The 12,830-nt window shown below is 47.7% G+C and overlaps 1 protein-coding gene and 1 pseudogene across 1 annotated transcript; one reads left to right on the top strand and one right to left on the bottom strand.

The window, feature by feature from the left end:
• Positions 1-5,758: 5,758 nt before the first annotated feature.
• Positions 5,759-7,964, top strand: LOC123161412 (uncharacterized; annotated as a pseudogene).
• A 1,360-nt stretch (positions 7,965-9,324) lies between these two features.
• LOC123161708 (probable histone H2AXb) lies at positions 9,325-10,130 on the bottom strand. Its single transcript, XM_044579514.1, has 2 exons — positions 9,831-10,130; positions 9,325-9,704 (listed from the first exon to the last, which is right to left on the bottom strand). The coding sequence occupies exons 1-2, from the start codon at positions 10,026-10,028 to the stop codon at positions 9,483-9,485; spliced, it is 420 nt and encodes a 139-aa protein (XP_044435449.1). The 5' UTR covers positions 10,029-10,130; the 3' UTR covers positions 9,325-9,482.
• Between the last annotated feature and the right edge of the window lie 2,700 nt (positions 10,131-12,830).

Here is a 12,830-nt window from a genome sequence, read left to right on the forward strand (position 1 = left end):
TAGAAAAATTCGACATAATAAAATAGGTTAAAAATGTTCACAGTCTTACATGTGTTTACACTTAAAAGAATGTTCACACTTTTAAAAAGGTTCAAAATTCCCAAAAATGTTCCAATTTTTCTAAAAAAAATATTTTCATTGTAATTTGTACAAAAACTTAAAATAATCAAAGTTTCTTTTTTCAAAAAAAGACATCTGTTCCAAAAAAAGTTCCTCAAAAAGATGCTTCAATTTCTGTAAAAACCTCAGCTTTCCTTAAAAGAGTCCCAATTTTTTGTGAGTTTTATAAAAAAAGAAGGAAATTTTCGCATTTTCTCGAAAAGTAAAAAATAAAACTGATGGACAACTATTCCATCCAAAACTACTCTTCCATCAGACAAAGAATGCTAAGTTGCTTCTTCATGTCCAAACTTCATCCTACAAAAAGCAATAATCAGTGTAACCTTATTATTGATATTTATTAAAATTGGATATAAAAAATGGCGCATAAAGTAGGTTGTGCACCTTTTTTTCGCCCGGTGCAACGCACGGGCATTTGCACGGGCATTATTTTGATCCTACTTTTCATGGAGAGCATGCCTCTGTATTCATTTACCAAATCTGCTTATGTACAGTTCTTCGCACGTAGTACAGTTATGCCCATAAAATTCAGTTCTTCGATTGGATTATGTAAAATGGGATGATCAACCAAATAACATTGGACCAAGTTGCTTATGTTGAGTGTATCAGTAAGGTAGATGCCTATATTAATTCATACAAAGATCATTACTAATAATGATATGATTGGTAATACATTCATGACTACTCTATGTTGCCTTGACGCATGCAAGCCATGCTATAGAAACTGAAACTTGCAAAACAGAGTGAAGTAAATTACTTTGATTTGTTAGACACAATCTAGATCATCACCAAGAGTCGTCAAAGAACATAGAAAATAGTAAAATTTGTGTTATTTAAATTTGGCCTTATTTTGCTATAAGCAATAAAAATCAAGCATACAATAGTTGTTGGGTGATAATTCTTTGGTATTTCTAAGGCCGGCAGTGGCACGGGAGGTGTCGTTGGCGCCACGGGCTAGACACAAACTTGATTAGATTGCTACTACATTGCTGATCCGTACCTCTAGGAATGTTTTGCTGATCATGTCAACCTGCAGGCTAGCAATTTGAAGAGACAGTTGCACAGATATTGGCATATACAGTCCCGTAGATTCTGCCAGTGAACATATAAAAACAGCATGTCCGTGAATCTAAATAAACTATAGCAGTGAATTGTTGATGATGTATAACCTCATTTGCATCTAGCTTTCATCCAGCATATTTTATTTATTTTATCCAACATCTTTGTAAGCATCTGTTGGGCCAGCCCAAGTAGACAGAACAATATAACAGTGTAAAAGACACCGTGCTCATATTATGATATGGTGTTAGGTTTACTTGCCTACAAGTTTGGTTCCACTTGGTACGGGCACCATGCTCTGCTATCAGCGTATCTGTAGTATCAGGGTATTGTTACTACCTTGAATGCTGAATTTAAGGCTGACTGATCATGTATTAGTCTGACTCCCTTCTGAATTATACATAAGCAGATTTTAGCAGGTCATCCCATGGTTGTCCACTAATCTGGTGTCTGGTCCATCTTCTTACCCTTGCAATTTTAGTATCATCTGTCCAATCTTGCCCTGACTGTGTATAGACTGTTGAATACGGCGCAGCCGTGGCCTTCGGAACGCACCGCGGGGGCAGTGCTACCGGCCACCAGCGCTGCTCCTCCCAGACGGTGGTGCCTATGGCCATGGTCCACTGGCCCCGGCCGGGCTCCCTGCGGAGGCGTGTGGGTGGCGGCCTCTGACTTGAAGTCTTCTTGAGATTTGTACGTCGATTGTTTGGTCGTCTCTTTGTGCTGTCACTACGTGTACTGAAGATTAGTTACTTCGCTTTGACTTGGAGCGAGGTGCAGTGGTTTCAGGTTGCTGATGCTGATATTTTCATGTGATGTTTGAATGATTGTGTGTCTGACCAAGCGTAGTTGCGCTTCTGACAATGTATTGGCCTTCCTTTGCTGCACCGAAGTTAGTGAATTGTTCACCATGCTTGACTTTGTTCTTAGCAGGGAAATTTGTGGTGATTCGTAATCAAACTTGCAAAGAACATCCTTCTGATTATGTTTGAAGAGGTACGATGGATGGTTGAGCTGAGACCACTGTTTGATATTTGTTTGCCTTTGCTTTGTAACCAGTGAGGGCTGAAGTGAATGAATCTGGAAGTGCTTTAGTGATTAATGCTCTGTCCCAAGTTAAGCATATTCTACTTCCGGTCACTGGCCGCAAGCCTTACCTTTCAGTTCTAATTCCTTGAGGTACCTTTGTGATGCCTTTATTTGTCCATGTCATTATTGTGCCTGCCATATGGAATTTTGAGTTTATCTTTGGTCAGCTTTCTTATCAAATGATAGCCCTTTTTGCTCAAGTTGATTTGATTAAATCATTTTCAGATCACCATAGTTGTGAATATAGCCATTGTTTCAACAGAACAAACCTAAGCTTAGCATGAAAGAGAGTATGAAAGTTCTGATCTCTTCAAAATATGTGAGGGGCCTTGCTACCTTAGTTGTTGCATATGGCATTATAATCAATTTTGTGTAAGTCACATGGAAATCGAAGCTCAAGGCACAGGTAATTTTTTCCGGCTTTTGTTTTTCTTCTTTCCTTGTACTCCTTTAACCTTTTCATGGTTCCTTATTCATTTTGGCAGTTCCCCAGTCCAAACGAGCACTCATCTTTCATGGGTGATTTCTCTACCGCAACTGGACTTGCAACTTTCATGATGATGCTGTTAGGCTGGATTACATTCCAAAGATTTGGTTGGGGGGTGGCTTCCATTATCACCCCCATAGTTTTGTGGTGACTGGCGTTGGTTTCTTTTCTGACTTTCAACAAGTGCAGTTCATTGCCGCAGAGCAGTCTTAGAAGATCCGTGCACATGTAGCCTTATTTCTTATTCCAAATTTCATCATACAAAAAAAAATACTCAGTGTAACCTCATTTCTGATGTTTGCGAAAATTATAGATTATAAAAATGTTGCATAATGGCACATGAAGCAGGTTACATTTCATTTTTTGCCCGGTGCAACGCACGGGCATTTGTACTAGTCTCTAATAATAATATATATATAATAATAAAAAGCACCTTCGGTTTCTGGTCGTACGTCGTCACCAATTTTACAAAAAAGTCCCTCGGTTTCTGCAAAATCCACCCGCAGTCCCTATTAACGCAGTGCTTCGGGTAGTCCGTGCGTTTGATTACGTTCGATTTTTCGTCCCACCTTGCTCCCTTCAACTGATTACATGGGAGAGATCCTCGGCACGGAAACGAATTAACCCAAAGATTGAGAATCAGAGGTGAAAAAGAATCAGACATGAGAAATCAAAGGCGAAAAAGAAATAACTCAGAATGAAATGCGCGGGCAACTGGAGCATTGGTAACGGGTAAGGGCGCTGTCCCGGTCTTGCCGGGAGTTGGCGAGGAGGAGGGTTCCTGCAGCGGTCAGTTGACGCGTCCGTGGCGGGATCCGGCGGCGGCGCTCCAGATCTGCTGGTCTGTGAGACCGTGACTATGGAACTGGAACGGGGCGCCGACGACTTGGCTTCACGTCAGCCTACATGCACGCACTCGATAGAAATTAGATCGAGATAAGGAAATTAGAGAGACACAGAGGTGTGAGAGGGGACGGGATCTGGTGGCTGTGCTCCACTGGAACGGGGCGCGAGGGGAGGGGACGGGATCTGGCGGCTGCGCTCTGCAACGGGGCGCGAGCGACTTCCTGCATGCAAAATCTTGCTGGCTGCGGGCGTTCAAGCAACATGCCGGTGTGCTCGCAAATCTCGGTGGAAGCACTGGGATGAGAAAAGAGAGATAGAGTGGAGCGAGAGAAGTAAGATGGGATGGAGATGCATCTCGATGTACAGCGGTGGGTGGAGGGAGGTACACGTGCCTGATGGATGATACACGTGTCTTGCCTGATGGATGACTCCAACGTTGTATTTATCAGCCAGTTTGTACACGGTATTTTCTTGCGTTTAGGCTAAAGATTTAGTGGTGAAAAAACATGGGAAATGAAATATTATATTTCAAATAAAACAACCATCAATATAAAACTAAATAATCAGAATCATTAGAATTCAATTTTTTTGATAATTTTATAAAACATATTACATGAATTATTAAACTCTCGAGGAGTGTTTCCGGGTATCTTCAACGATGATCCTCAAACCGTCCGCAATCGTCCGGACAATGTGGTCCAGTTCGGACGTATTTTGCCATCCGCGTGCCTGTATCGATCCACCGACCGGTTCGGACCTAATTTTTCCCGCAATCCGTAAACAAATCGGAGGGGCTTTGCATGCGCCCAAACTACCGCCACGCTCGATTCTAACTGTCCTGGCCCACCCAAAAACCCCTCCCTCGCCCGTGTCCCTCCCCGCTCAAAGCCGTCAACGCAGCTCCGGAGAACCAGTGCCACATTCATGCCACCTCAGAGCGACGCCACCTCTCACTGGCGCTTCGGCATTGGAGCGACGTTGGCCGAGAGCGCCGCTCGTGCCGTTTCCCGGTGCACGCGACTCCTCCACGTTCAAATTACAGGCCGTCATTCCGCGTCCCTATATTAAACAGGCGTGGTTGTCGAGGAACCTACTTCGGCGTTGCTCGTTCGTTCGTCTGCCGCCCACTATTAACCACCACATCGCTTGCCCTGCCATCCATCGGCTATTTAAACTCAAGCCTCGGTCATAGCCGCATCTATCCTCCTCCTCTTCGCAACATGCCATCCATGGTGTCCTCGAGCTCCAAAGCCATTTGGGACATCCTTTCGTCCGAGCAAAAGACGAAGATTGCCGGCAGACGGAGGCCAGCGGTACAAACGTCCCAACGGAGGACATGGTTGATGATGAGTCGACGTCACCCTCCTCGCCGGTCCATGTCGGTATCACCATGGGCTAGGATCGTGCTCACTACAGCGAAATGGTGTTGGCCGAGTGGGAGGCCTTGATTCGGTAGGCGCAGGCCGACCATGAGTACAACTTCCGCTTCCTCATCAAACATGGAACAACTTGTCGCCGGCACAACGACCGTGTCGTACGATGACCAGGCTGAGCAGGAGGCGCTGGTCGACTCCTGTCGTAAAAGTAAAGGTTAAGTCTTTTCAGTTCCTATACTAATTCAGTTTGTGCACTAAAATTCATTTTCTGCACTAAAACAGGGTATATCTCAAGATTCAATTTCTGAACTATAGAAGGTTTGTGGCCCAGCTGAATTTTTAAACTTAAAAGAGATCAAAAGTGAAGGTTCAATCTTTTCAGTTAAACAGAGATCCAATATACAGTCCTTTCCGTTCAATAAAGATCAAATGTTCAGTTTTCGCTAACATATTAAATCTACATGCAAGCCTTGTTTAAATAGAAGACATGTGGAATCTTCAACTTGCGCTTTTGTAGGCAAAGATCATCTTTGTTTGGGCCGTAGCTACAAATACTCAAATTATAGACCATTTTTTGTAAATTAAGAGTGTGTCGTATTTTTTTCTCCCGTTGCAACGCACGGGCCAACTCCGCCTATGTTGTCTCAACATAGCCGGTCCCAAGCCCGGGTAAAGGAGGAGGGTTGTGATAGGCTTGGCGAGCCAACGTAAAAACTCAGCCACTCTTATGGAGATGAAACCCAAAAGATTTTCGTTGGGGCGTAACCCTCTCAGCGACGCGCCACATCGGAACCCGGGTGTGGTGGAAAATGGGCAAGGGCTGGGCCGTCATCCCCCAGGTGGCGCGCCGTATCTTGATCCGGATACGGTGGCAAGTGAGCGAGGATCGGGTCGTCGCATCCTTAGTGGCGCGCTACATCGGCGCCCGGATGTAGTGGAAAATGAGCAAGGGTCTTCGCATTTGACTCGACAAGTGCGAAGGGTAAGGAAGCTAGCCGAGCCTAGGAGGATTCGCTTAGGTAGCTGGAACGTAGGGTCTCTGACAGGGAAGCTTCGGGAGCTAGTTGATGCAGCGGTGAGGAGAGGTGTTGATATCCTTTGCATCCAAGAAACCAAATGGAGAAGACAGAAGGCGAAGGAGGTGGAGGATACCGGCTTCAAGCTATGGTACACGGGGACGGCTGCAAACAGAAATGGCGTAGGCATCTTGATCAACAAGAGCCTCAAGTATGGAGTGGTAGACGTCAAGAGACATGGGGACCGGATTATCCTGGTCAAGCTGGTAGTTGAGGACTTGGTTCTCAATGTTATCAGCGCGTATGCCCCGCGAGTAGGCCACAATGAGAACACCAAGAGGGAGTTCTGGGAAGGCCTGGAAGACATGGTTAGGAGTGTACCGATTGATGAGAAGCTCTTCATAGGAGGAGACCTCAATGGCCACGTGGGTACATCTAACACAGGTTTTGAAGGGGCGCATGGGGGCTTTGGCTATGGCATCAGGAATCAAGAAGGAGAAGATGTCTTAAGCTTTGCTCTAGCCTACAACATGATTGTAGCCAACACCCTCTTTAGAAAGAGAGAATCACATCTGGTGACTTTTAGTAGTGGCCAACACTCTAGCCAGATTGATTTCATCCTCTCGAGAAGGGAAGATAGGCGTGCGTGCCTAGACTATAAGGTGATACCTGGAGAGAGTGTTGTACCCCAGCATAAGCTGGTGGTTGCTGACTTCTGCTTTTGGATTCGTGTCCAGCGGGATAAGCGGGCTAAAGTCGCTAGAACGAAGTGGTGGAAGCTCAAGGGGGAGGTAGCTCAGGCGTTCAAGGAGAGGGTCATTAAGGAGGGCCCTTGGGAGGAAGGAGGGGATGCGGACAATGTGTGGATGAAGATGGCGACTTGCATTCGTAAGGTGGCCTCAGAGGAGTTTGGAGTGTCCAGGGGAAGGAGAAGCGAAGATAAGGATACCTGGTAGTGGAATGATGATGTCCAGAAGGCGATTAAAGAGAAGAAAGATTGCTTCAGATGCCTATACCTGGATAGGAGTGCACACAACATAGAGGAGTACAAGATGGCGAAGAAGGCCGCAAAGCGAGCTGTTGGTGAAGCAAGGGGTCGGGCGTATGAGGACCTCTACCAACGGTTAGGCACGAAGGAAGGCGAAAGGGACATCTATAAGATGGCCAAGATTCGAGAGAGGAAGACGAGGGATATTCCAAGTCAAATGCATCAAGGACGGAGCAGGCCAACTCTTGGTGAAGGACGAGGAGATTAAGCATAGATGGCGGGAGTACTTCGACAAGCTGTTCAATGGGGAGAATGAAAGCTCTACCATTGAACTGGACGACTCTTTTGATGAGACCAGCATGCGCTTTGTGCGTCGAATCCAGGAGTCTGAGGTCAAGGAGGCTTTAAAAATGATGGAGGGAGGCAAGGCGATGGGCCCGGATTGTATCCCCATTGAGGTGTGGAAAGGTCTCGGGGACATAGCGATAGCATGGCTAACCAAGCTTTTCAACCTCATTTTTCGGGCAAACAAGATGCCAGAAGAATGGAGACGGAGTATATTAGTACCAATCTTCAAGAACAAGGGGGATGTTCAGAGTTGTACTAATTACCGTGGAATTAAGCTGATGAGCCATACAATGAAGCTATGGGAGAGAGTCATTGAGCACCGCTTAAGAAGAATGACAAGCGTGACCAAAAACCAGTTTGGTTTCATGCCTGGGAGGTCGACCATGGAAGCCATTTTCTTGGTACGACAACTTATGGAGAGATATAGGGAGCAAAAGAAGGACTTGCATATGGTGTTCATTGACTTGGAGAAGGCCTATGATAAGATACCGCGGAATGTCATGTGGTGGGCCTTGGAGAAACACAAAGTCCCAGCAAAGTACATTACCCTCATCAAGGACATGTACGATAATGTTGTGACAAGTGTTCGAACAAGTGATGTCGACACTGATGACTTCCCGATTAAGATAGGACTGCATCAGGGGTCAGCTTTGAGCCCTTATCTTTTTGCATTGGTGATGGATGAGGTCACAACGGATATACAAGGAGATATCCCATGGTGTATGCTCTTTGCGGATGATGTGGTGCTAGTTGACGATAGTCGGGCGGGGGTAAATAGGAAGTTAGAGTTATGGAGACAAACCTTGAAATCGAAAGGGTTTAGGCTTAGTAGGACTAAAACCAAGTACATGATGTGCGGTTTCAGTACTACTAGGTGTGAGGAGGAGGAGGTTAGCCTTGATGGTCAGGTGGTACCTCAGAAGGACACCTTTCGGTATTTGGGGTCAATGCTGCAGGAGGATGGGGGTATTGATGAAGATGTGAACCATCGGATCAAAACCGAATGGATGAAGTGGCGCCAAGCTTCTGGCATTCTCTGTGACAAGAGAGTGCCACAAAAGTTAAAAGGCAAGTTCTACAGGACGGCGGTTCGACCCGCAATGTTGTATGGCGTTGAGTGTTGGCCGACTAAAAGGCGACATGTTCAACAGTTAGGTGTGGCGGAGATGCGTATGTTGAGATGGATGTGTGGCCATACGAGGAAGGATCGAGTCCGGAATAATGATATACGAGATAGAGTTGGGGTAGCATCAATTGAAGAGAACCTTGTCCAACATCATCTGAGATGGTTTGGGCATATCCAGCGCAGGCCTCCAGAAGCTCCAGTGCATAGCGGATAGCTAAAGCGTGCGGAGAATGTCAAGAGAGGGCGAGGTAGACCGAATTTGACATGGAAGGAGTCCGTTAAGAGAGACCTGAAGGATTAGGGTATTACCGAAGAGCTAGCTATGAACAAGGGTGCATGGAAGCTTGCTATCCATGTGCCAGAGTCATGAGTTGGTTGCGAGATTTTATGGGTTTCACCTCTAACCTACCCCAATTTGCTTGGGACTAAAGGCTTTGTTGTTGTTGTTGTTGTTGCAACGCACGGGCCATTTTGCTAGTTTAATTAAATAGAAATAAGTGTCTTAATGGTTGCATCAGTAGTCGGGCAATGTGGATCGTGCTTCTCCCTCGCCAAAATTTTTTTTTTTGTGGATCGTGCTTGAGTTCCGACGGGGCCGATCAGACTAGAGTCACGGCAGTACGCCATCCATCACTGCACGTCACGCACAACCGATGGAGATGGCCGACCACCTACAGCTGCACCAACGAGAGTGTCGCCTCCCCACCATCGGCCCTCCCGTGCTGCCACGAGTCGAAGACCCGGACACGCGTAGTGGCCGCCTCAGTGCTACAGCTACAGCGAGATGGACTCTGAACCTCGAACTGGATTCAGACTGAAACAACACAGCATGATTTACCATCAACGAACGCATCCTGTTTTAGTCCCCGTTAGGCATCAAACTACGGTTTCATGAAGATTAGCACTGACAAATCACAGGCAGTAACAACGAGAACCAGATTGCGAGCGGCAATCCATCCCAACCAGATCCACCACCCAACATCGATGACGCACCAAACCCAAACATTCACAAGAAAACTAATCTAATCTAGAACTCCTGGGAAGCGGAGCCGATGTCGCCCTTGCCCTTGCCGGCCTTCTTGGGGAGGAGCGTGCTGTGGATGCTGGGCAGCACCCCGCCGGCGGCGATGGTGACCGAGCCCAGCAGCTTGCTCAGCTCCTCGTCGTTGCGCACCGCCAGCTGGATGTGGCGCGGCACGATCCGGTTCTTCTTGTTGTCCCGCGCCGCGTTCCCGGCCAGCTCCAGGGTCTGATTCAGAGAGGAAGGAAGAAAGAAACGCTGAGATCTGATCTAGCAAGCAAGCGCGCGGCGTGGGGAACAGAGTTACAGAGTGACAGGACATGGGAAAGGAGAAGCCAGAGAGGGGACGCGTACCTCGGCGGCGAGGTACTCGAGGACGGCGGCGAGGTAGACGGGGGCGCCGGCGCCGACGCGCTGCGCGTACTTGCCGACCTTGAGGTACCGGGCGACGCGGCCGACGGGGAACTGGAGGCCGGCCTTGGAAGACCGGGACACGGACTTGGCGCTGGCCGCGGGCTTCGCCTTGCCCCTCCCGCTGCCGGCAATCGCCATCTTCTGGGTCTGGGCGGAGAGTGGACGCGCTGGTGCTGTGGTCGCCGGAGCGGAGAGATTGGAGAGATTGAGGGGAGCGCAGGGTGTTTGAGATGGTGGAGAGGCTGGGGCGGTGGCGTGTTATAAAGAGAAGGGGAGCCGGCGCGTGATTGGTTGGGAGGGCGAGGCCGCGGATCGGTGACGTGGAGGACGGGAGCGAAAACATTTGTTTGGGTTTGGCGCGGGTTGGCCGTTTGGGATGACGGAAGTTTTTGGAGAACTGGCTAAAGGAGGGAAATCGTTCGTCCGATCCTGGCCGTTCGACGGACAAGTCTCCTGCCGTCCGTTTTCAGAGCCGATGCATCCAGCGGCCAGGGACATGGGTGTAGGCTGATCCCAGAATAATCCACCGATAAATTTGGACAAGCATCCCCTGCCCATGCAAGATGTGGCCATCTACTAGTTCACTTGATTTGGTTCCAAGTTATTTAGTCTCGACAAGGTTTTCTCCAAACTCTAGATCAGTTTCAAGTTCTTTTTTTTTGTAGGGGAGACCAGTTTCGAGTTTCATTGAGTGAAAGGTGGTTCACCCATGCCAGGTCTGCTACGAGGAGAAGAAGCGGTTCTTCGGTGCGGACTCCCTTTTTGTTTTCTCGCACTACCAACCATGTAGCCAAGGCAACTCCAGTTGCTCTTGATTCTACATCCCCTTACGGATGCTGATGGTGATGTACAACCAAACATCACGGGGTAATGATGCAGCGTAGATGCAACGCTGGACCAAAAAGTGTTATAAGGTAATCATTTCCTAATGCCTCCCAAATCTAACTAACATATTTGTGTGAGTGTGCGCAGTGTGGCCCAATATATGTTCTGTATTTTCCTAAAACATGACTTCTTAATAAAATAAAAAGGAGTGGAATTGTCTTAGGTACTATCCATCATGACCAGCTAACTCGAAGATAACTTATGTTGGTGCACCGGATGGGTATATTTCTTTATCCGCTTCTTGCTATGCAATCACTATGAACCACGGTTGAAGGGAACCATATATATGCACGGACACTTGATGGGTAGGTCAACAAAAAATAAATGCCATTACAACTCATCGATGAGGTGGGTGGCGACTAGTCATTGGTTTGTTGTACTTTTTGTTTATGTTTGCTTGAGTTTGTACAACAACTTTTTCAACCAAGTGAACTTCTTGAACTTGGTTGATAGTAACACTAGTACAAATATGATCATCATACACGGTTAAACAATCTAGCACACATGCAAATGTGATTAATCATGCATCGCCTTTGATGTTGTGTGAAAGATATTGTCAGGAAGTTTTTTTCTTGTACATCAGGCGCTCTCACGTTACAAAACAACACCTACTTGCATGAAACTCATATGCATGCAACAATATCCCACCCGCTTTCATGAAGCCCATATGCAATCATTTGTATCCGAGCCCACCTATTGCACGATTGAGCCAACACATAACTAGAATCGGCAGACTCTCTGCTCGAAGCAAACTTGTCCCACGTAGGTGAGCCAAGGGTGAGCGAACCAACATATAAGAGCATCTACAGTCGGGCCCTTATATTACCCCTATATATCCAGGCGGAGGCACGGTCAGTGGTCGGTCAAGAAATAACGACCCAACCAGCCCCTCAAACCGTCCCTATACGTCTGGACTAACTGGCGCCCCGCATATCCAGCCCTTACTTGGGGCGGATATGGGGAGTCCCGGGCGCGTCCACCATGTCAGACCTGACATACCGAGCATGCCCAAAATTCCATCAAATCTCCCCCGATTTAGCCAGCATGCCCTTTTCCTTTCCTCTCTTCTCCCTCGTCCGTGCTGGCCCTTCCCTAGTTCTGCAGCCACCCTAGCTCCGGCATAGTCCCGACCCCATGGCGCCGCCACCAGCACCACAAAACTCCTACCCGTCATTCTCCCACCCCGGACATGGTTGCTTCCTGAGGGAGTCCTGGACTAGGGGGTGTCCGGATAGCCGGACTATCATCATCGGCCGGACTCCAAGACTATGAAGATACAAGATTGAAGACTTCGTCCCGTGTCCGGATAGGACTTTCCTTGGCGTGGAAGGCAAGCTTGGCGATACGGATATGTAGATCTCCTACCATTGTAACCGACTCTGTGTAACCCTAGCCCTCTCCGGTGTCTATATAAACCGGAGGGTTTAGTCCGTAGGACACACAACCATTACAACAATCATACCATAGGCTAGCTTCTAGGGTTTAGCCTCCTTGATCTCATGGTAGATCCACTCTTGTACTACCCATATCATCAATATCAATCAAGCAGGAGTAGGGTTTTACCTCCATTGAGAGGGCCCGGACCTGGGTAAAAACATCGTGTCCCTTGTCTCCTGTTACCATCTGCCTAGACGCACAGTTCGGGACCCCCTACCCGAGATCCGCCGATTTTGACACCGACACCACCCTAGACGTCGTCATGGTACGTGCTGATGAGGTCACCTGCTACAGGTAGGGTCAACGACCTGTCATATGGGGTCCACCTATGGCCCCACACCATCATTGGTAGGTCTCGGGACCATGGTCGCATTCCGATGCGTATAGCAGGAGGTCCACTCGGACACCTTGACGTCACACGACAATCAGTCTTCATTCGGCACAACCACCGTCACTCAGACAAGGGAGGTGAAAGGACGACGTGGGAGCTGCAACGGTCGAGGAATCTTAAGTCGTTCTTAAAGTAGAGTCATAGCTACTGAGGGAGTCCTGGACTAGGGGGTGTCCGGATAGCCGGACTATCATCATCGGCCGGACTCCAAGACTATGAAGATACAA

Source organism: Triticum aestivum, chromosome 7B (genome assembly GCF_018294505.1).
Source record: "Triticum aestivum cultivar Chinese Spring chromosome 7B, IWGSC CS RefSeq v2.1, whole genome shotgun sequence".
Taxonomy (NCBI): domain Eukaryota; kingdom Viridiplantae; phylum Streptophyta; class Magnoliopsida; order Poales; family Poaceae; genus Triticum; species Triticum aestivum.

Bases quoted from the DNA above. Each gene is read 5' to 3' on its own strand.
- LOC123161708 (XM_044579514.1), bottom strand. From the start codon at position 10,028: ATGGCGATTGCCGGCAGCGGGAGGGGCAAGGCGAAGCCCGCGGCCAGC. The intron at 9,705-9,830 runs GTACGCGTCCCC...TCTCTGAATCAG, and splicing joins TCGAGTACCTCGCCGCCGAG to ACCCTGGAGCTGGCCGGGAA.